We start from the raw sequence: 21,021 nt of genomic DNA, 5'->3' as shown, positions 1-21,021 counted from the left end.
ACCTTTAAGGGCCCTGGTCTTAAATGTCTTTCTGTCACCAGTTCTAGCTCAAGGCCTGAACCTGAAGTGCTCTGTAGATTCTTATTCCTAAAGATGCCCAGGGATGCCAAGTCTGGGAGGAGGGACAATGGATTCCAACCCAGTTTTTCTACCTCCATGTTTGTGACCATCAAGCCACCTTGGCCTTTCTCTAGGCTGTTTTCTCGCTATTAACTGAGCATTGTGGTCTGATGACTCAGGGCTTTAAGCCCTGACGTTATGGTCACACATTTTTCATTTCTCAGTGGTCAGTGTAAATAAGAAAATATAAGCTCTCTATATAGCAATTTCTAGGCCAGCTTTGGCTACAGGGAGACCCTGTTTCAAAACAAAACAACAGCACCAAAAAGAAGGGATTAGCGAAGAGCCTCAGAATAGGTCTGTGGTGACAGCCAAGGCATTCACTGCGGTGAAATTCTGTTTCAGTGATGTGTCTTCTCACATTTGGAGCAAAGAAGCTGCTGTGAAATGCTATTTGAGGTTCCAGCAGAAATGAGGTCATTTAAATACGGCGTGGCAGCTCTCTTTCATGTGCCGCCCCGTTTTAGTAAATAAATCCCCAGGCTGGCTTGAGCGAAGCCCTGCATGTGTTGACCTCGCACAGCAGTTGGCGATTTACAGGAAGGGCAGCCCTCTGACGTTAGAACAGAAGTCCAAAGCAGCTTGGTTTTCACAGTTTGGCTTTTCCTCCATAAACTCACAAAGTCTCACTGCCCTTTAAGCCATCGTAATAGGAAACTAATGCCCAAGCCATCTGTCTAGACAGGGCTATCTTGGAACTCAGTTGTCTGTACAGCTGGATCCGTGTTCACACATCGAACATTGGCAAACACACAGGTCTCCCATGTGAGACATCCTCTTAATGGCCCACTCAGTGGTGCCAGAGAACCATAAGATTTGTAGATAAACATTCTATATTGGCTAATTCCTTGACTCTTAAGGAATACTGTTATGTAACAGGCTCCATTCTGGTTGCCAGAGAATTCATTTTGTAAGTGAGTGCCTATCCAATGGCATTTATATCATGGAAGTGGCTATATAAGCAATAAATAAGCAAATAAATCAGAATATCAGATAATGAACCAAACCAGGGAGGAGAGGAAGATGGTAGGGTGTGTTACCATAGGGGCTAATTGATAATGGGTGTCAGCAAACAAAGATCTCCCTAAAGAGGAGGTATGGAGCTGAGCTTGTTAACCAACAGCGGCCCTATAAAACCACAGGACAGGATACTCCAGGGAGGAACCAGGAACGCAGCTACAAAAGGCAGAGCAATAGGTTGTCAATGGGAGCAAAAAGCGGCACCAGAAGAGGACTCAGGAGAGTGGATAGGACTAGCTTGCAAAGGGTTCTCTACAGTCCAGAAAATGATCTGTGATAACCAAATGTTTGGTTTGAATGAGTGAGTTCATTACATATAAAGCAAGCCAAAGTAAAAGAATAAATAGCAAATGATAAGTAGATAAGTAGGTAGGTAGGTAGGTACATAGATGATTGATTGATGATAGATAGATAGATAGATAGATAGATAGATAGATAGATGATAGATAGATAGAAAAACAGCATTAAATGGGTATCCAGAAGATCTCAAAGGCAGCACACCCCTTTAAGGCAGCTGGAGTTACCATAGCAGAGCAGACTGTCCCTTTGGATGAAGCTTCCAAGTGGAAAAACAACATCAGTAACATCATCAAATTGGAAGGTTAAAAACATTCAGAAAACAACTGAGGAAGTCCTGTTGCAGCAGTCCATGGGCATTCCCAATAGAGTCCTGGGCAAGATAAACTAGGAAAGTTTAGGTTGAGAGATAAGGGCCAGCAACACACCTCAGTAGGTAAAGGTGCTTAACACTAAACCTGATGGCCTGAATTCAATCCTCAGAACCCACATGGTGGAAGGAGAGAACCAACTCCCACACATTGTCTTCTCACCTCCATATGCACACCATGGCACACATGCATGCATACACACATACAGATAGATGGATAGATGATTGATTGATGATAGATAGATAGATAGATAGATAGATAGATAGATGATAGATAGATAGAAAAACAGCATTAAATGGGTATCCAGAAGATCTCAAAGGCAGCACACCCCTTTAAGGCAGCTGGAGTTACCATAGCAGAGCAGACTGTCCCTTTGGATGAAGCTTCCAAGTGGAAAAACAACATCAGTAACATCATCAAATTGGAAGGTTAAAAACATTCAGAAAACAACTGAGGAAGTCCTGTTGCAGCAGTCCATGGGCATTCCCAATAGAGTCCTGGGCAGAGCAGTGTCCCCTTGCATGAGGCTTTCAGGTAAAAGAATAAATAGCAGCCAATGGGATGTCCTCATCAAATCAGGTACTCACAACATCCAACAGAAACCAACAGGGGAAATTAAAGCAGTCAGCTGAAGTTCCTGATTGAGCTTTCTGTCCATGGATGGGCTTCCCATCACTGAACTTTCAGGGTCTCTTTCACCCTGTACATCCTTTTATATAATGAGATAACCAATAGTTTACCTTCCAGCTGTTCTCAAGGGTACATTTTTTTTTGTTTTTTACTCTTGTGCCCTTTTGCCCTCCCTGTTAGAGTTAGTGGGGCTAGCCCATCCCCAGACAATGAGCCTTGGAGATAAACATGCTTGGGTCTGAAATGGGGAGCAACGCCCTCTCAGTGAGCTCAAACAACATGATAACTTACCAATATAATGTACATTACAAAAGGGTCACATCCACCATCACGAAGAGTGATCATAACCCCAGAAGAGAATAAACAGCGTACATCATGAGCTACCCCTCTAAAGCATTCTCCCTGGATGTGTAATGACAAATAGTCTATAGAGATGATGAGTCAACTAAGAGACCAGACTGCAAGCTGTTATGGTCACTCAAGCCAAAGATGCTGGTGGCTTTGGCAGGTGCTGGTGGGGAAGATGAGCAGGTAGATGTAGACTCTATTTTGGAAGATACCTACAGATTTTGCTCATGGTTCAGATGTGGGAAATGATGTAGAAGAAGGAATTAAAGATCACACGTGGATTGGGGCTCATATGTACTCTGTTTCTAGAGTAGATAATAGTTTTGTTCCTCCTGAGATATGAAATCTAGGAGTAGGAGGGGGAAGAGTCTGGTTTTGACCCTACTAAGGTATGAATTAGATACCCAAGTGGAATCATAGGAAGCAGTTGTAAATATACTTAATATCATTTTGTTTAAGTTAGCCCATTTGCTTGCTTATTTATTTGTTTGTTTGTTTATTTATTTATTTATTTATTTTTGGTCTTTTTGAAACAGGGTCTCCCTGTAGCCCTAGCTGTCCTGGAACTCACTATGTAGACCAGGCTGGCCTTGAACTCACAGGGATCCACCTGCCTCCCGAGTACTGGGATTAAAGGCATGCACCACCATACCCGGCTTATTATTTTTATGTGTATGAGTATATTGCCTGGATGTATGTGAGTGCACCCATGTCGTGCAACACTGTGGAGGTCAGACAACAGCTTCAGATTCTCCTGGAACTGGAGTTACGAATAGTTCGTAGCCACCATGTGGGTGCTGGGAATCAAACCCGAGTCCTCTACAAAAGCAGTCAGTGTTCTCAACCACTGAGCCATCTCTCCAGCCCCAGCCCATTCACTTTTAACCAACTCCAGCCTAATATATTTTAGGTACTGATTTTGTTTGTTTAAAGGAACACAAATGTATTTTCTTCCAGTTCTGTAGGTCAGACATCTCATTGTGCTAAAACCATGGTGTTGGAAGGGATGTGTCTCTTTCAGAAGGCTCCAAAGGATAATCCATTTGCTTGCCAGAGGCTGCCCCTAATCCTTGGTCCCCTTTCTCCATCTTTTTTTTCCCCTTTGATTTATTTATTTTTATGGGAGTTTTGGCTACTCTAACATTCCCCCTGCTGAAGGAGGTAACCCTAAAATCTTTTAAGGATTAGATACAAGCTCCCAAATACTTTTGAAATTTTTGGCCTTTGGAACAGAGAATGTTGCTAAGAGGCCCAAGGACATTTTGATTTTAGCTAAGAAACTGGCTGCTTCTCTTTGGGGTCTTTTTACCCTAACTGCCTAGCCAGTTCCTACCTCCTATTCTTATCATGCCATCCTCCAAAGGGGTTACCCAAATTGCCAATAGGGAATAGGGACGCAGACCCGCTCTGGCTTCTTCCATGCTGAACAGGGACGCAGGTGAGGCAATTGGAGTACCTCTTCAGTGGGTCTATCTAAAAGACTCCCAAATTGCATAACTCTTACCTCTAGGGGGGAAAGAAAGTCCTTGAATCATGACTAGGAGATGTGAAGGAGAAGTAAAGGCAAGAGTAATTAGCATTAAAAGGTCTAGACAGGGAACTAGCAAGAAGTCAGAACAGGGCAATTTTTAAATGTTCATATGAGAGTCCATTGGAATTTCTTGACAAGGGCTTCCAAAAGCATTCCTCTATTGGGTTCCTCCTCATTTTTCTTTTGTCTTCCAAGGCTGCACTCTAGAGAGATGGATTCAGGATTTGCTTTCAGGTATTTTTATAGCTGTTGGAGTGATTAGAATCAGTGTCATATTGGAGACCAAGATTTGAAGTCTTACATCTGAGCAGCACTTTCTGGTTAGGAACAAAACCATCAATGAGAAATAATTGTCTAAATAACTTTTTATATAGACTTAAGCCTAATGTCTGGGAAGTGTAATCCCTTGAACTCTTAAAGAAATATACTGATGACTTTACTCTTTGTTTATACTTTCCTTTTAGGTGTCTAAGACCATACAGTTGGCCCAAATAAATCAATTTATTTTTACACTTAAGGTCATTTGAGGATCTGTTCCTCAGGGGTCACATGGGCATGGGAGGAGCTCCTGGCTCCTTTCTTTTACCAGTTCCATCTATGTGAAGATAAGTCAAAGGTCCTGCTCGACCATGTCCTGCTTCACTTGGAAGCATGAATGAGATGTTTCCTCTGAGTTGACCATCCTCTTTGTAGACTGGACACTGGTTTAAGTCCATATTGTAGGGTCTCCATGTCCTCCCTGAAAAAAAGGACAAGTGACTCACCACATTTACAGGACATTTTGAGAGATGTTCCATAGTCCCCTGGAACTTAGTCGACCTTGGAGGGCAAGGGGCAATAACTGTCCTTTATGTCCCTCTGACCACATTAGTATAGGCCTCAAACTATGGCTGTTAAACATTCAGTAGGGTTAGTTCCACCAGTCTGGTACTTTTAATTATCATGTGCTATGTAGATAAGGCTTGGGTAAAAAACCAAATATTCTCAGATAAACCTTGACTAGATATATAGTTTGTTCCTTAAACTACTTGACTATATACTATGACCATAGAAATTTTAAGATTATGTGTATATTATTTTTGTCTCATCCTTTATATATCATAACAAAGACCTTCATCACTTGCTTAGGTTTTCTCATTTTTTTCTATTTTATTTTTCTGAGTCTGTGTTACTTCACTTAGCATAACAGTTTCTAGATCCATCCATTTACCTGCAAATTTCATTATTTCATCTTTCTTTACTGCTGAATAGAACTCCATTGTGTAAATATACCACATTTTTATTAACCACTCGTCAGTTGAGGGGCACTTGGGTCGCTTCCATCACTTAGCTATTGTGAAAAGAGCAGCAACAAACATGGTTGTACAAGTGTCTCTACAATAGGATGAGTCCTTTGGGTATATGCCAAGGAGTGGTATAACTGGGTCATATGGTAGGTTCATTTGTAGTGTTTTAAGAGTTCTCCACACTGCTTTCCATAGGGGATGAACAAGTTTGCTGCCCCACCAGCAGTGGGGCAACTCATTTCCCTAATTACTAACGATGTTGAACACTTTTTGAGATGTTTTCTTAGCCATCTTTATTTCTTCCTTTGAGAACTCTGTTTAGATCATTAGCCTATCTTTTAAATGGGTCATTTAGTTTCTCAATTCTTTGTTTTTTGAGTTCTTTATATATTCTGGATGTTAAACCTCTGCCAGATGTGTCACTGGTGAAGATTTTTCCCCATTTTGTGGGTTTTCTCTTCACGTTTTTGATTGTTTCTTTTGCTGTACAGAATCTTCTTAGTTTAATAAGGCCCCACTTGTTGATTATTACTTTTTTGATTGTTTCTTTTGCTGTACAGAAGCTTTTTAGTTTAACGAGGCCTCACTTGCTGATTGCTGACCTTAATTTCTGAGCAACTTCTGTCCCATTTAGAAAACCCTTTCCTACACCTATGTCTTATAAGCTACTGCCTATATTTTCTTCTAATAATTTCAGGGTTTCCAGTTTCACATTGAGGTCTTTGATCCATTTGGAGTTGACTTTCGTGCAAGGTGAAAGATAAGGATCTAGTTTCGTTCTTCTACAAATGGAGATCCAGTTTTGCTAGTACCATTTGTTGACAATGCTGGTCTTTCCTCCCTTGTGTGTTCTTGGCACCTTTGTAAAATATCAGGTGGCTGAAATTGCATGTACTTGGGTTTGGATCTTCAATGATGTTCCATTGATTTATGTGTATTTTTTTGCCAGTACCATGCTGTTTTTATGACTGTAGCTCTGTAGTATACTTTGAGATCTGGTATATTAATCCCCCAGCTTTACTCTTTGTGCTCAGGGTTGCTTTGGCTCCGGGGTCTTTTGTGCTTCCATATGAATTTAAGGATGCATTTTTCTAATTCTGTGAAGTATGTCATGGGGATTTTGATTGGGATTGCATTGAATCTATTTATTGCTTTTGGTAGGATGGTCATTTTAACAATATTAATTGTTCCAATCCATGAGCGTGGGAGGTCCTTCCATCTCCTGGTGTCTTCCTCAATCTCTTTCTTTAATGATTTAAGCTTTTTGTTGTAGTTATCTTTGGTGTCTTTGGTCAGATTTATTCCAAGATATTTTTTTTGAAACAATTGTGAATGGGAGCATTTCCCTGTATTCTTTCTCCAATTGCTTGTTATTGGTGTATAGAAAGGCTACTGAATATTGTAGATTGATTTTATAACCTGCCACTGTACTGAAAGTGTTGATCAGTTCTAGGAGTTTTCTGGTGGAACTTTTGGGATCTCTTAGGTATAGTATCATATAATCTGCAAAAAGTGATAGTTTGACCTCTTCTTTTCCAATTAGTACTCCTTTAATTTCCTTCTCCTGTCTTGTTGCTCTAGCAAGAGTTTCAAGCACTATTTGAAAAGGAGTCGAGACAGTGGACATCCTTGTCTGGTTCCTGATTTTAATGGGAATGCTTCCAGTTTTCCTCTGTTTATAATGATGTTGGCTGTGGGTTTGTTATATATGGCTTTAATTATGTTGAGGTATGTTCCCTCCAGTCCACTTCCCTCTAGGACTTTGAACATAAATACATGCTGAATTTTGTCAAAAGCCTTTACTGCATCTATTGAGATGACAATGTGGTTTTTGTCTTTGAGTCCATTTATATGATTAATGACTTTTATTAACTTGCATCTGTTGAACCATTCCTGCATCTCTGGGATAAAGCCTGCTTGATCATGGTGAATGGTCTTTTTTATGTGTATCTGTATGCGATCTCCCATTGAATGGACTTTAAGTCCCATTAGGTATCTGTTGATTACCTGCAAGACGAAAACACCACTGATGTCCTAATATAGTTTGCTGTGACAGTCATTGTGATTATTAGACCTTAAAGCTGGGGTTGGACCTTCAATTGATGTTCTCCCTTAGCAGCTTGCATAGTGTTCTCCAAAACTATGACAGCTAGACTTCAGGGAGGTGGCTCTTAGGTCAGTTTAAGCTCTACTGTGCCAAGTCTGGTGTCTGAAGTATGTCCTGTCTTCAGCAATAGGTTGTCATAATTTTACATAGCAATACACTTCTTTTAGATGTTAAGCTTTAATAGAGTATAGGTTGTTAAAGTATTCCCTTATGACGTTCTGGATCCTTTTGGTGTCCACCATGAGGTGCCTCCTTTCATCTATGATTTTGTTGATTTGGATTTGCTCTTTCTTTCTTTTGGCTAACTGGGCTAAGGATCTGTCTCTCTTGTTTATCTTTTCAAAGAACAAGCTCTTAGATTCATTGAATCTTTGTATTGTTTTCTTTGTTTCTATTTCATATATTTCTGCTCTGATTTTTGTTATTTCTTCTCTTCTGGTGGGTTAAATTTCATAAATATATTTTGATAATATTCCCCCATCTCCAGCTCCTCCCAGGTCCACTTACCCACCCACTTCATGTTCTTTTCCATTTTTTTTTTTGTCTTTTTGAGACAGGGTCTCCCTGTAGCCCCAGCTGTCCTGAAACTCACTATATAAACCAGGCTGGCCTTGAACTCACAGATATCTGCCTGACTCTGACTCCTGAGTGCTGGGATTAAAGGCATGCGCCACCATGCCTGTTTCTAATTTTTTAATGTAGGCACTTAGAGCTATAAACTTCCCTCTTAGGACTGCTTTTAATGTGTCCCAGAGGTTGTGTTGTATTGTTCTTTTCATTGAATTCCAGGAATTCTTTTATTTCTTTTTTAATTTCTCCTTTGACTCACTCACTGTTTACGAGTGCGTTGTTCAATCTCCGTCAGTTCATGTAGTGACTAGGGCTTTGTCCATGTTGGTTTTGAGCTTTATTGCATTGTGGTCTGATAGAATGCATGGAATTATTTCAATTTTTTTTTATTTGTTCAGGTTTGTTTTGTGGTCAATTTTTGAAAAAGTTCCATGGGGTGCTGAGTAGAAAGTGTATTCTTTGGTGCTTGGGTAGAATGTTCAAAAGATGTCTGGGTTAGGTCCATTTGATGTATGGTATCATTTAGTTCAGACATCTCTCTGTTTATTCTTTGTCCAGTTGGCCTGTCTAATGGAGACAGTGGGGTATTAAAGTCCCCTACTATTACTGAGTTGGGGTTAATCTGTGTCTTAAAGTCCTGCAGTGTTGTTTTTATGAATTTGGGTGCACTACAGTTTGGAGCAAATATGTTAAGGATTGTAATATCTTCTTGCTTAACTGCTTTGATCAGAATGAAGTCACCCTCCTTATCTCTTCTGATTAGTTTTACTTTGAAGTCTATTTTGTCAGATATTATAATTGCAACCCCTACTTGTTTCTTAGTGCCATTTGCTTGGAATATTCTTTTCCATCCTTTTACCTTAAGGTAGTGCCTGTCCTTGAAGGTGAGATGGGTTTCTTGCAGACAGCAAAGAGATGGATTTTGTTTCTTAAGCCATTCACTTAGCCTGTGTCTTTTGACTGGGGAGCTCAGTCCATTGATTTTTTTAAAGTTATTATTGAAAAATGAGTATTGGTCGCCATCATTTTGATTGTTGTTTGTGTTCTCTGTCTAATTTTGTGTTTCCTCAATTATGCCTTTATTTTCTTTTGTTGCCCCTGGGGCATAGTTGTTTCTTTCTCTGCTCTCTGTATTCCTTCAAGTATTCTTTGAAGGGCTGGTTTTGTGGACATGTATTCTTTCAGACTATTCATGTCATGGGAGATTTTTCTTTCCCCCTCAACTATAATAGACATTTTTGCTGGTTATGGTATTCTGGGCTGGCATCTATTGTCATGTAGAACTGGAAATACCTTAATCTAGGCTCTTCTGGCTTTCATAGTTTGCATTGATAAGTCAGCTGTAATTCTGATGGTCTTCTTTTGTGTGTGACTTGTTTTTCTTTTGCTGCTTTTAGTATTCTCTCTTTGTTCTGTACATTTAGTGTTTTTACAGTGATATGTCGTGGGGAGTTTCTTTTCTGATCCTGTCTCTCTGGTCTTTTATGTGCTTCCTGTATTTGTATGGGATGTCTTTCCTTAATTTGGGGAAATTCTCTTCTGCAATCCTGTTTAAGATCTGGTCAGCACCATTAACCAGAAGTTCTTCTTCTTCCTCTATTCCTATGATCCATAGATTTGGTCTTTTCATGGTGTCCCACATCTCTTGCATAGTCCATTCCTGTGTTTTTTTTTTAAATTTTCCATAATCTTTGCTTGAGTGGTCCAATTCTTCAACTTTACCCTCCAGTGTTGACTCATTCTAGCAGTGAGGCTTTCCCCTGCTGTTTCAAGTTGGCTTATTGACTTTTGTACTTCCTCTTCCTCTCTTCCTGCATTTTCTTCAATGTTTCTATCTCTTTTGTAAATTCATTCAGAAGTTTATCCTGTCTTCTTTGAGTTCTCTGATTTGTTTGTGTGTCCTTTAAATTCTTTGAATTACTTGATCATGTTTATGATTGTTCTTTTAAATTCAGTGTCCTGGGTTATCTCTAGGGGGTTCTCCTTGTAGAACTCTTCTATAGGATTGGTAGAGTTTGGTAGGGACATAGTGTTTTGGCTTTCTATTTTATTATTCTTTTGTTATGATTTTGACATGTGAATTTATTTTGTTTATGATTCTGATATGAGAATTAAGTTGAAGTATGCTTCTCTTTGTGTTATCTGGGTGCCTAGATCCTTTCTTTATTGATTATATAAAGCTGGTTGGTACAGGGTTCAGGTTTTCTCAGGTTTGGAGGAAACTGATGGCTTCAGATCAGCTATTCAGGAGTACCCATAGAAGCCCAATTCAGGTTCCAGTCAGGTACACTCAGGCGTCCTTCACCACGTGAAGGCAGGATCCTGGTACTCTCAGGCAGTTCCCTTTGTTCTCAGGCCCTCTGCCAGAGGGAGGCCCGAGGGAGGTCAAAACTTGGCGCTCTGGCAGTCTGCTGAGATCAGAGCTGCTACACAGATGGAGGTCCAAACCCACCCTCTCAGGTTGTGTGCTAGGATCTCAGCCTTAGCCTACCAAAGCCAGATCTCCCCTGGGGCCTTGGGAGGGACCTCACAAAATCCCAGGTAGGGGGATGGGTATGGCACAATTAGGGGACGCTCACCACCACCTGGAGGCAGAATCAGGGGCTCTCAGGCAGTCCCCTGTGTTCTCAGGCCCTCTGCCAGAGGGAGGCACAGAGGGAGGCCAGAAGTTGGCCCTCTCTGGAGGTCTGCTGAGATCAAAGCCGCTACACAAATGGCGGTCTGAACCCACTCTCTCAGGCTGTCTGCTAGGATCAGGTACTGATTTTATTTTTAGCTGAACATTGCTCTAGCCACGGGCAGCTAAATTTAATGGTGACAGTCATACAGTTAAAACTGATAGCATTTTCCTCTTGCTTCTGTGTCTTCCTTCATAGCCCTCTGAATCCCTTCATTAGATGATTGAAAAATTCCAAGCAAGAAGAGTTGCATTAATTTTTTTGGATACCCCCCTTATAATTCCTACTTTCATTTGTGGTGGGAAATCGTGTTGTTAGATAAAAGTGAAGAAGAACAAGGCATGGGATGGCTCATTTGGCCAAATGCTTGCTGCATAAGCATGAGGACCTAAGTTTGGGTCCCTAGTTCCCACATAAAAACCAGAAATGTATGCACATCTGTAAGCCCAGTGCTAGTAGGGTAGACAGGCATGTCCCTGGAGCTCATAGTCCAGTCAGTTTAGCCAAATAGTGAGCTCCAGGTTCAGTAAAAGATCCTATTTTAAAAATTAAGGAGAGCAACTGAGAAAACACCCAGTTGATGTCGACCTGTGACCCCCACATATGCATATGAATGTCCATCTCTCTCTCTCTCTCTCTCTCTCTCTCTCTCTCTCTCTCTCTCTCTCTCTCTCTTTCACACACACACACACAGTGAAGAAGTCTTTTTTTTTTTTTTTAAACTAGAATAGTTTGACTGGGACAAGAAAAGAACAGTTGGTGGGGAGCTCTCTTACTATCATTTTACCCGAAGCCTTTTGTATTAGATAGGTGTTTGGTGGTTTTGTTTTTATAAATTGATATGTATGTGCGTGTGGTGTGTGTGTCTAAGTCCAGGCACACATGCCACAGTGAGCATGTAGAAATTAGAGAACATTTTCCAGGTGTTCTCACGTTCCACCTTGTTTTGAGGCAGGGTCTCTCTGGTTTCTGTCATGCTGTATTCCAGGCTAGCTGGCCACACCTTCCAGCTGACTCTCCTGTTTCTGCCTCCCAGCTTTCCATAGTAGTGTTGGAATTACAGATGCATAGCACCACAGTCAGTTTTACGAGAATTCTGGGAATCCAAACTCTGGTCATCACACTTGCGTGGCAAGCACTTTTACCTGCTGGGCCATCTCCCTGGCCTGTGGTGTGTTTTATACTAGCTGTGTGTGTGTGTGTGTGTGTGTGTGTGTGTGTGCTGGGCTCAGGAGCTTGTGGAGTATGTTCTTCATGAAATTGTCTTCAATTACTTCTCAGAATTATACATTTAGGTCATTTTTCTACCCCCATGGACATAATTTTGTACATTTTTTATTATCAGTCCTAATTTTGAAAGTATGTAAAAAGTGAGGAGGAATGTTTCTAGTATCATCATCCCCTCTGTGAACCACACTTGAATGTTCTGCTTAATAAAAGGATAGTAAGCTGGAAAAAGATAGCATGTGCTAATAATGGAAATAGGTAGGTTTTTACTACTATGAGCTAAAACCAAATGAGTTTTCTTACTTAAGGACTCTAGTAATGGATCATTTTGCTCTTAGAAAGGAGGGCCACAGCTATTCTGCGCTAGTGGAGGCAGGAAGCAATATCTTGCCTGCTATAACCCAGGTATGGTATCAGGATCCAGGACCCGGGAAAAAATAAGATAAGCCACTGTCGTACTCTTCATGAGGCCTGGGAAGTCCACCAGGGGGCTGTTAAGACACTAGTGTGGGAGACCCAGTGGACCAGCATAGAAACTGTCCAATTAGTACTTTTTGGTGGTGTGTGCTAAGCCATTGAGTCTCTTGTGTTAGTTGCAAGCTGCCATCCTGGCAGTCATCTGATTCCCAAGGATCACTTTTGGAAGCAGTAGAGCTATGAGAGATGTGAAGGCTAGGGAAGGTATTTCTGAATGGAGAGGAGGAAGGTGTTCCAAGGGTCAGAGGCAGCAAATCAAAACCATGGCATCCAGAGTGAGATGACTGGATGATATAGGGCCCATTGACAAGTTCACAAACTACTGCGGTAAACCAGTGACTTCTGAAGTTACATTTAGTCAGACAGGCTGCATTTGCCTGTGGTCAGTGAATGAAGGAGACAGTTGGCACCACTGCATGCCGCTGGAATGATGGCGCCCCACTGAGCTACACTGCACTAGAAGCATAGGATCCACCAGGCCTCTGCCTGCTAATCATTTCTCCAGACATTCCAATTGCTGCACTTCAGTAGCTGGTCAATATCTAGGTTTTTTACCATTGATACCATTTCATTTCTGTTTCTGCTTGTGTATTTCAGATTTTCTAAATGCTTCACATTCTTACTCCTTTACAAGCAGCTCAAATGGGCAGGTTGCCTGTTTCTAGAGAGAAGAGGGACCCTAATGGGTCCACTGGACCTTCATGATGGATTTAAAAAACAGATGTTGAGGAATGTACTCTGACTCATGCCCATATATATTGTGTTTAAAAAGAATTCAGAGGTGAGCCTGAAGATTTTTTAAAAATCACTTTTAAAGATTTTATGGGGCTGGAAAGATCTTTCAGTGGTTAGGAGCACTTGCTGTTGCAGAGGACCAGAGTTTAGTTCCCAGCATCGAGAGACTCACAACTGCCTATAACTCTAACTCCAGCAAATTCGACGCCCTCTTCTGGTTTCTTACCACACATGGGTGCTTGCACGCATGCATACATATATATACAGACACACACAATTTAAAATTCTTTTTTTAGACGTCTTTTTAAATTTTTTATTTTCATTTTATGCATATGCATGTGTTGCCTGTATTTATCTAAGTGCACCTGTGTTGTGCAATGCCAGTGGAGGACAGAAGAAGCTGTCGGATCCCCTGGAACTGGAGTTACGGACAGTTGTTAGCTGCCATGTAGGTGCTGGGATTCAAACCCGGGTCTTCTGCAAGAACAGTCAGTGTTCTTAACCACTGAGCCATCTCTCCAGCCCCTTTTTAAATGTTTCATAATACTTCAATGTCAGTGAACAGCTTAGTATCTGAAAGAATCCAATCACTCTGCAAAAAAGCATATTTTGCATCCTTAGAGTAGAATAGGGAGTCCAGTAGAGGATGAACCAAAGCTAAAAAAGCAGCCAGCTTTTTACAGGGCTTAAAGAAATTATTTTGAGCTAGGTGTGGTGATAGGGACAGGTGGATCTCTCTGAGTTTGAGGCCAGCCTGGTCTCCACAGCAAATCCAGGCTAGCTGTGGCTACAAGGAGACCCTGTCTCAAAAAGACCAAAAAGAAATGTATTTTTTAGGGGACAGATTTTGATAGGGAATAAAGCATTTTTAATGATAAAGGAGCATGAAAATCAGTGCTGTCACCTGCCCTATTGACCAATAGTCACTACCAAATTCATTAAGCAATTTTCTGTTTTAGTTTATGTATTTTAAAGAACTGTGTAATTCAATATGTTTTTACATAGATGTGTGTGCATGTATAAGTCAGATTGAGTAATTCTTATCTGAATATGTGAAATCCAAAATGCTCAAAATCCAAAAACTACTGGGCTACCACAAGTGCAAAATTCCATACCTCAACCTCATAGATGAGTCTGCTTTGTGACACTATTCCTGGGGGGACAGGAACAAACGTTTACTCGCCCCAGATTAGGGAACCAGCAAAGTCTAGCTTGGTAAACTGGTAAGTTTTATTGGGGTTATTTACAGAAGTATGGGTGGAGGGGGTGTTACTTACAGGAGCAGAAATGACTCAGACACAGCTGGATCACCAAAAGCCCACCCCAATGTGGGTAATGGCTCATGAAAGCTGAAAACCTAGAGTACACTGCACAACCTGCAGGGAGCTCAACAGGCTGGAGAGTGCCCTTTCTAGGTAGTTCAGTTGGTTTGAGCCTCTTCTAGGCAGCTCAGCCTGTCTGAAGAGTATCACTAAGCATCCTTAGGGCTTATATGTGCTTGAAAATGGAGGGGGCCTAGTGAACTTGGTCAATTTCAAGAACTTCCTGAAACTATGAGTTGTTTACTTCCTTTTAGAACATCCTTTCTTAATGAGCTTCCTCCAAGATGGCTGGTTTTACCTCGGAGGAAATTGGCACACAACAGGGTCACAGTCAAGATAGCAAGGGCACAAAAAATATTGAATAAAATTATCTTCAGTCTATACAGGGTGTGTATGAAACATTAATAAATTTTGTATTTAAGGTTGGGCCCCATCCTCAGAAAAAATATCTCACTATGCATGTGCAAACATTTCAAAATCAAAAACAGTCTGAAGCACTTTGGGTCCCAAGCATCCCTGACAAGAGCACTTCAACCAAATGCATAAAGCTACCTGTCAATGTGTATTATGTATCTATTTATGTTATTTTGTTCCTACTGGTTTCCATAAATATTTAATTTAATCTTCATAGCAAATCTCAAAACATTAATACTGATTCTCACTTTAGAGGCAAGGAAAGTCATTTATGTATTAGGTGGCTCTCTAAGTTAAAAAATGGCAGAGCTCCATTCAAACTGGTAGAGGTTTCCTAGTGCCTAGACCTGAGTTTTCTGCCTTTCATCTTCCCGGATATATTAGTAGCCGTACAGAAGTAAAAGGGTCCCCAACTCAGCCAGAGTTTGCATACCCCATGATACCCAAGTCCCAAGTGGAAGACACTTCACTTCACCTGCTGGGCTGTCCAATATCAGAGCCAGTAACCAAGATGACTTTTTAAACAAGTAGAACTCACTGAAATTAAAAATTAGGTGCTTGGTTGACACCACACATTTTCAAGCACTCCATAGCCATACATGGCAAGTGACTCCATATTGAATGGAACAAAGTTTTCATTATTCTAGAAAGTTCCATGGGACAGTACTTTGAGCCAGACGTTGGTCCAGTCAACAGAGGTTTTCTTTTGTGCTGATCTGTGATACCTGGTGACAAGTGATGAACGCTTGGCCAACAGCACTCTCCCCTATCAATTCTGTGTCTGTCAACGTCCTTCACGCATGCTCCCTTTTTCTTCCAAGGAGGAAGTTGGCCGGATATGGAAGATGGAGCTCCTCAAAGAATCAGATGGGCTGGGAATTCAGGTTAGTGGAGGCCGAGGATCAAAGCGCTCACCTCACGCTATCGTTGTCACCCAAGTGAAGGAAGGAGGTGCCGCTCACAGGTGACTAGATAACTGTCCCCCATCCCTCTGCCTCTTGTCCTCCTTCTATCCTTCCCCTGGGAGCTGGGTAGTGGGTTAGTGTCTTCCATTTGATCAAAGCCCTGGGAATTATAGTTCATAAAGATATGTTGGTGCACAGAAGGAAATCAGATGGAAGAGTTGTTCTAACTGATCACATCTCTGAGCACAGGAAACAGCTAGTTGGGAAGGGCATTTCAGGGTATTCCAAACCACGGAGGAAAGATCTGATCGCTTTGTAGTCCAGTTTTAGTTTCAAGCAAATGTTACTTATCCTAACTCTTCGAATGCTGACACTGTGGTGATATGTGGTTACTTATTGAGAAAATGCCACTGAACAGAGGACCACATTCCTGAAATCTTAATTCCTGTGACTTGGGAAAGTAATGTTGGTTTTTAAAGGAAAATGCCACTGAACAGAGGACCACATTCCTGAAATCTTAATTCCTGTGACTTGGGAAAGTAATGTTGGTTTTTAAAGTGGCCACTATGTGGTCTGTCAGATCTATCAGGGTTTCTCACACAGATGTATGCTTGCTTTCACATGTCTGTTGTGCACATGTGGAAGGGAAAAAAATAAATGTATCTTCTCCATGTAACCTAAAGACAGCACACATTTAACAGTTTATTTTCAATTTGAACAATTGTGTGACGTAGTGAGATGGACAGTGTTCAGGTACAGTATATATTAAACAGTGGATGTAGCCTTTCCCAAATGTCAAGCATGTTCTTTGCTCTGCTTCTCACTTCCAAACACATGTAGTACCTGCTATTTACAAGGCATGGTGCAGTGTGTACATGTTATATACCCACACATGTACAATAAGTGTGTCTAGGGAGAATTCCACTGATGAAAGATGTGATTGTCTTTGGTCTAGTCTGGAATTTGTTTAGGCAAGGTAACAAAGACTGAGAGAGATCTCAGATCTATCTCATAGGTATAGCTGAAGAAACTAGAGATATTTAGACTAATGATTGGTAAATTAAAAAGAAGACCAGGCACAAACTGGGAAAATATTTCCTGCTCTACAATCCTAGTGCAGAAGGCTAGGAATAAGTAGAGAGAGGTTTAACTGCAACTGTCAATTACCCAAATGACAGTATTATTAAGAGATTAGGACCTGAGATAGTTTTAACCCAGATTAGCATCATTAAACTTCCTGAATGACATTCCTGATGTGCCTTAAGGAACTTTCATCAGGTTTTTCCATTAATCCTGGGTCTTACGTTCTAGTCTATTTGGCAAGTTGGCAATTGGAAGATTCCTGTTCTCAGAGATAAGCTTTACAAGGAACTCTCCTTGTTTCTTTCCAGCAGAGTCATTGCTAAGTCAGTCTCATCTTTTCATTCTTAGCCTGGAGTTGTGTGTCTCTCTTCTCTATGGTGTATGACTCACAAATGGGGCATTCTAATTAATAACAGCAGAGAATGGGATTAAAAAGTGGGATAGGGCCAGGTGTGGTGGTGCACACCTTTAATCCCAGCACTCGGGAGGCAGAGGCAGGCGGAGCTCTGTGAGTTCAAGGCCAGCCTGGTCTACATAATGAGTTCCAGAACAGCTGGGGCTACAGGAAAACCCTGTCTCAAAAAGACCAAAAAAAAAAAAAAAAAAAAAAAAGTGGCATAGGGAAAGGGATGTGCTTGGATGGGACTCTGGCCAGGACCATTGAATTACCTATGCTAGATCCCCCTCCACCTGAGGGATCACATCCTGAGTGGTCCACTGGAGATTTCAGTGTATCTCTCCCCTGTGATTTTTCCCATTCCCTTTCATTCACCATGAAAATCAACGTTTCTCTGCTTTAGGAATTTTTGAATGACAGAAAGCAGAGGCTGTTGGAGCAAAGCAGAGGCTGTTGGAAGGCTCCTGTGTCTCGCCTTCTATTAAAGCCTAAATTCATAAAAAAGATTACCATATGTACCCTAAAGGAACGAGCAGCAAGAGAGCTATTGAAGGCAGAAAAAGGGGAGGTTAAGATGAAAGGGGAGGGGTGCTGGAGAGATGGCTCAGCAGTTAAGAACACTGAGTGTTCTTGTGGAAACCTGGGTTTGAATCGTAGCACCCACATGGCAGCTAACAACTGTCCGTAACTCCAGTCCCAGGGGATCCGACAGCCTCTTCTGACCTCCAAGGGCATTGCACGACATGGGTGCACTTACCTGCATGCAGGCAATATACACATACACATAAAATAAAAATAATAAAAAATAGTAAATATTTTTTAAAAACAAGATGAAAGGGGGAAAGTTGGTTGATTCATTGAAAGGAAGCACAGAGGAGTCTATAGACTGGACAGAAGCAGGGCTAGGTGAATCTGGGAGGATGCAAGCCATGCATGGGTTCCATGGCAGCACCTGGGTCATGTAGCAAGCCTTGAGGGGAGAGTAGAGCCCTACATCCATGGTCTCTGCCTCACCAGATTTTCTATTCCAAGACTGGGCTCCTTTTTGATCATGGGAGATCAGAAATTAGCAGCTCAGTGGAATCCACTACAGGTGCCCAGCCTGCATTCTCTAGAGTAGTGTGCACTAAGGGCCATGTCGTCCCCCCGGGGGGCGGGGAGCCCATGACAGCAGAGCCTCCTGCCCAGTATGAAAGAAGCTCAGAGTCAGCCCTAATTGATTTAAATTAAAAGAAACAAATAAAAAACTATTTTCATGCCCATGGAAATAGGCCAAATTTTATACTATAGCAAGTTCAATTTATTATTATTATTATTATTATTATGAAGTTTGGTTATAGGGACCATGGGATGAAATACACTTTTATCTTCAAAGTCCTGTAGCTCTGCTGATGTGGTGAGAAGGTACAGGCACATACCATGTAGTGTCAGCCACAGGTTTCCCAGAGGAAATCTTGTCCTCTGTCTGATGAGGGGGCAGGTCAGGGAAGGGCTGTAGATGGGCTTAGTGTTCTCTCTGCTCAGCTCAGCAATAGCCCCATGCTGATGACAGGGAGGATTAGAAATAGAATGACTTGACTCTCCTAAAACCTGGGGGTCTTAGTGCTCTATTACAATAATCATCTGAACGGAGTGTCTTTGGCACCGATGCCAGATACGAGGCAACAAAGAATAAGCTCCCTACTAGACAACCACCAGAAACCCTGGAACTTTTCACTCCTCTAGTGGGAGTCTGGATATGAAAGTTAAAGCAATCCACCCAAAACTATGTCTGGTTATCACTTCGTCCTCTTTTGCCCAGTCTTAACTGTTCCTTTTCATGACCTGGTCTGGCTCCTGGATGATGACCCTTCTCAGGCCCAGAATGTCTTGACAAGGGCTTTTTTTTCCCATCTCCATTTCCTCAGGGATGGCAGACTGTCCTTAGGAGATGAGCTGCTGGTGATCAATGGTCACTTACTGGTCGGGCTCTCCCATGAGGAAGCTGTGGCCATTCTCCGCTCAGCCACTGGGATGGTGCAGCTGGTGGTGGCCAGCAAGGTAGGTAGATTTTGTCTTTTTTAGTATTTTTAATGGCAGTATGAAGTCAGACATGACCCTGCCCCATAGCATACAGACATGTGTATGCTCACGACTTACCTAGGGCCATGTAGCCACGATTCCACAGAGCAAGCACACATGGAGGCCCTTAGCTGAAGTACGCTGACTTATTTTAAGTTGTTAAAGGCAAATGTTGGAAAGAAGTAATAAAACTAAGGAGAAGGTAAGAATGATGGGGTTGAAGAAACAGTAGATCTTCCAGGAGAAACCAGAAAGGAGGTGCAGATGTGTTGCTAGGGAGGGAGATAGACATATGTTAGCTTGTTATCACCGTGATGAAATACCTGATAAACAATTTAAAGAAAAGCTTTATTTCATTTTTTAAAAATATTTTATTTATTATTTTTATTTTATGTGTATGTGTATAATTGCCTACATGTAGGTAAGTTCTCCCATGTTGTACAAAGTCTGCAGAGGACGGAAGAGTCTGTTGGATCCCCTGGAACTGGAGTTACGGACAGTTGTTAGCTGTCATGTGGGTGCTAGGATTTGAACCTGATCTTCTGCAAGAACAGTCAATGTTCTTATCCACTGAGCCATCCCTCCAGTACCAATTTTCATTTTTTAAACTTTTTTTTAATGTATGAGTGTTTTGCCTGTATGTATATAAGTGCACCCATGCGTGCAATGGCCGTGTCAGAGCTCATGGAACTGGAGTTAAGCCACCATGTGGGTACTGGTAACCAAACCCAGTGCTCTGAACTTCTGAGCCATCTCTCCAGCCCCTAGAAGAAAAGCTCTATTTGGGCTCTTGGCTTCAGTGTGGTGGGCTGGCTCCTTTTCCTTTAGTGCTGTGACAAGGCAGGAACATCATGGCAGGAGAGCACAATAGAAGGGAATGGCAGAGGAAATCTGCTCACCTCACAGCTATCAGGAAACCGAGCTGCAGAGAAAGAGGCCAGGGACAGGATAGGCCCTACAAAGGCACATACCCCCATGATTCATTTCCTCCATTAGGCCCCAACTTTCAATTTCTACCATCTCCCAGTATTTCAATTATGAATCATTGATCAGGTGAGAATCCTCAGGATCCAGTCATTTCTCAAAGTTCCACCTCTGAGCATTGCACTGAGGATCAAGTCTTTAATATACAAGCCTGAGGGGACATTTGTCTGTCCAAATCAAGAAATGGATCTTTTAACTCCAGAAGGAGGAAGGGCTCAGGGCTGTCCATGGATAGGGGCCCTGATGAAATTAGCCTCACAGTGTTGGAGCTGGAGGAAGCTTTGCAAAGCCTTTGTCCAGTCACCTCCCACCTTTCTTTCCATCTCAATGGCACAGATGAGATGGTGACACTGAGTATCCATGGTGGCTGCCATCTTGTAGGGCCGTGGTGGCTGTCAGCAGTGCCATGCACCAGGCTCCTGGCACACAACACATTCTACTGACAGGTCTTCCTCCTG

The 21,021-nt window shown here is 41.8% G+C and overlaps 1 protein-coding gene across 8 annotated transcripts in view; it reads left to right on the top strand.

The window, feature by feature from the left end:
- The window catches only part of Pdzd2 (PDZ domain containing 2), a 434,448-nt gene that overhangs the window by 312,303 nt on the left and 101,124 nt on the right, over window positions 1–21,021 (top strand). For all 8 annotated transcript variants that reach the window (XM_029564752.1, XM_029564743.1, XM_029564732.1 and 5 more), the window contains 2 exons: window positions 15,955–16,097; window positions 19,426–19,558. In XM_029564752.1, the coding sequence (XP_029420612.1) occupies window positions 15,955–16,097; window positions 19,426–19,558 (276 nt within the window). The remainder of the gene's footprint in view (window positions 1–15,954; window positions 16,098–19,425; window positions 19,559–21,021) is intronic.

Source organism: Nannospalax galili, unplaced genomic scaffold, assembly GCF_000622305.1.
Source record: "Nannospalax galili isolate Female #2095 unplaced genomic scaffold, S.galili_v1.0 scaffold150, whole genome shotgun sequence".
Lineage (NCBI taxonomy): Eukaryota > Metazoa > Chordata > Mammalia > Rodentia > Spalacidae > Nannospalax > Nannospalax galili.
This window is presented reverse-complemented; position numbering and strand designations above follow the sequence as displayed.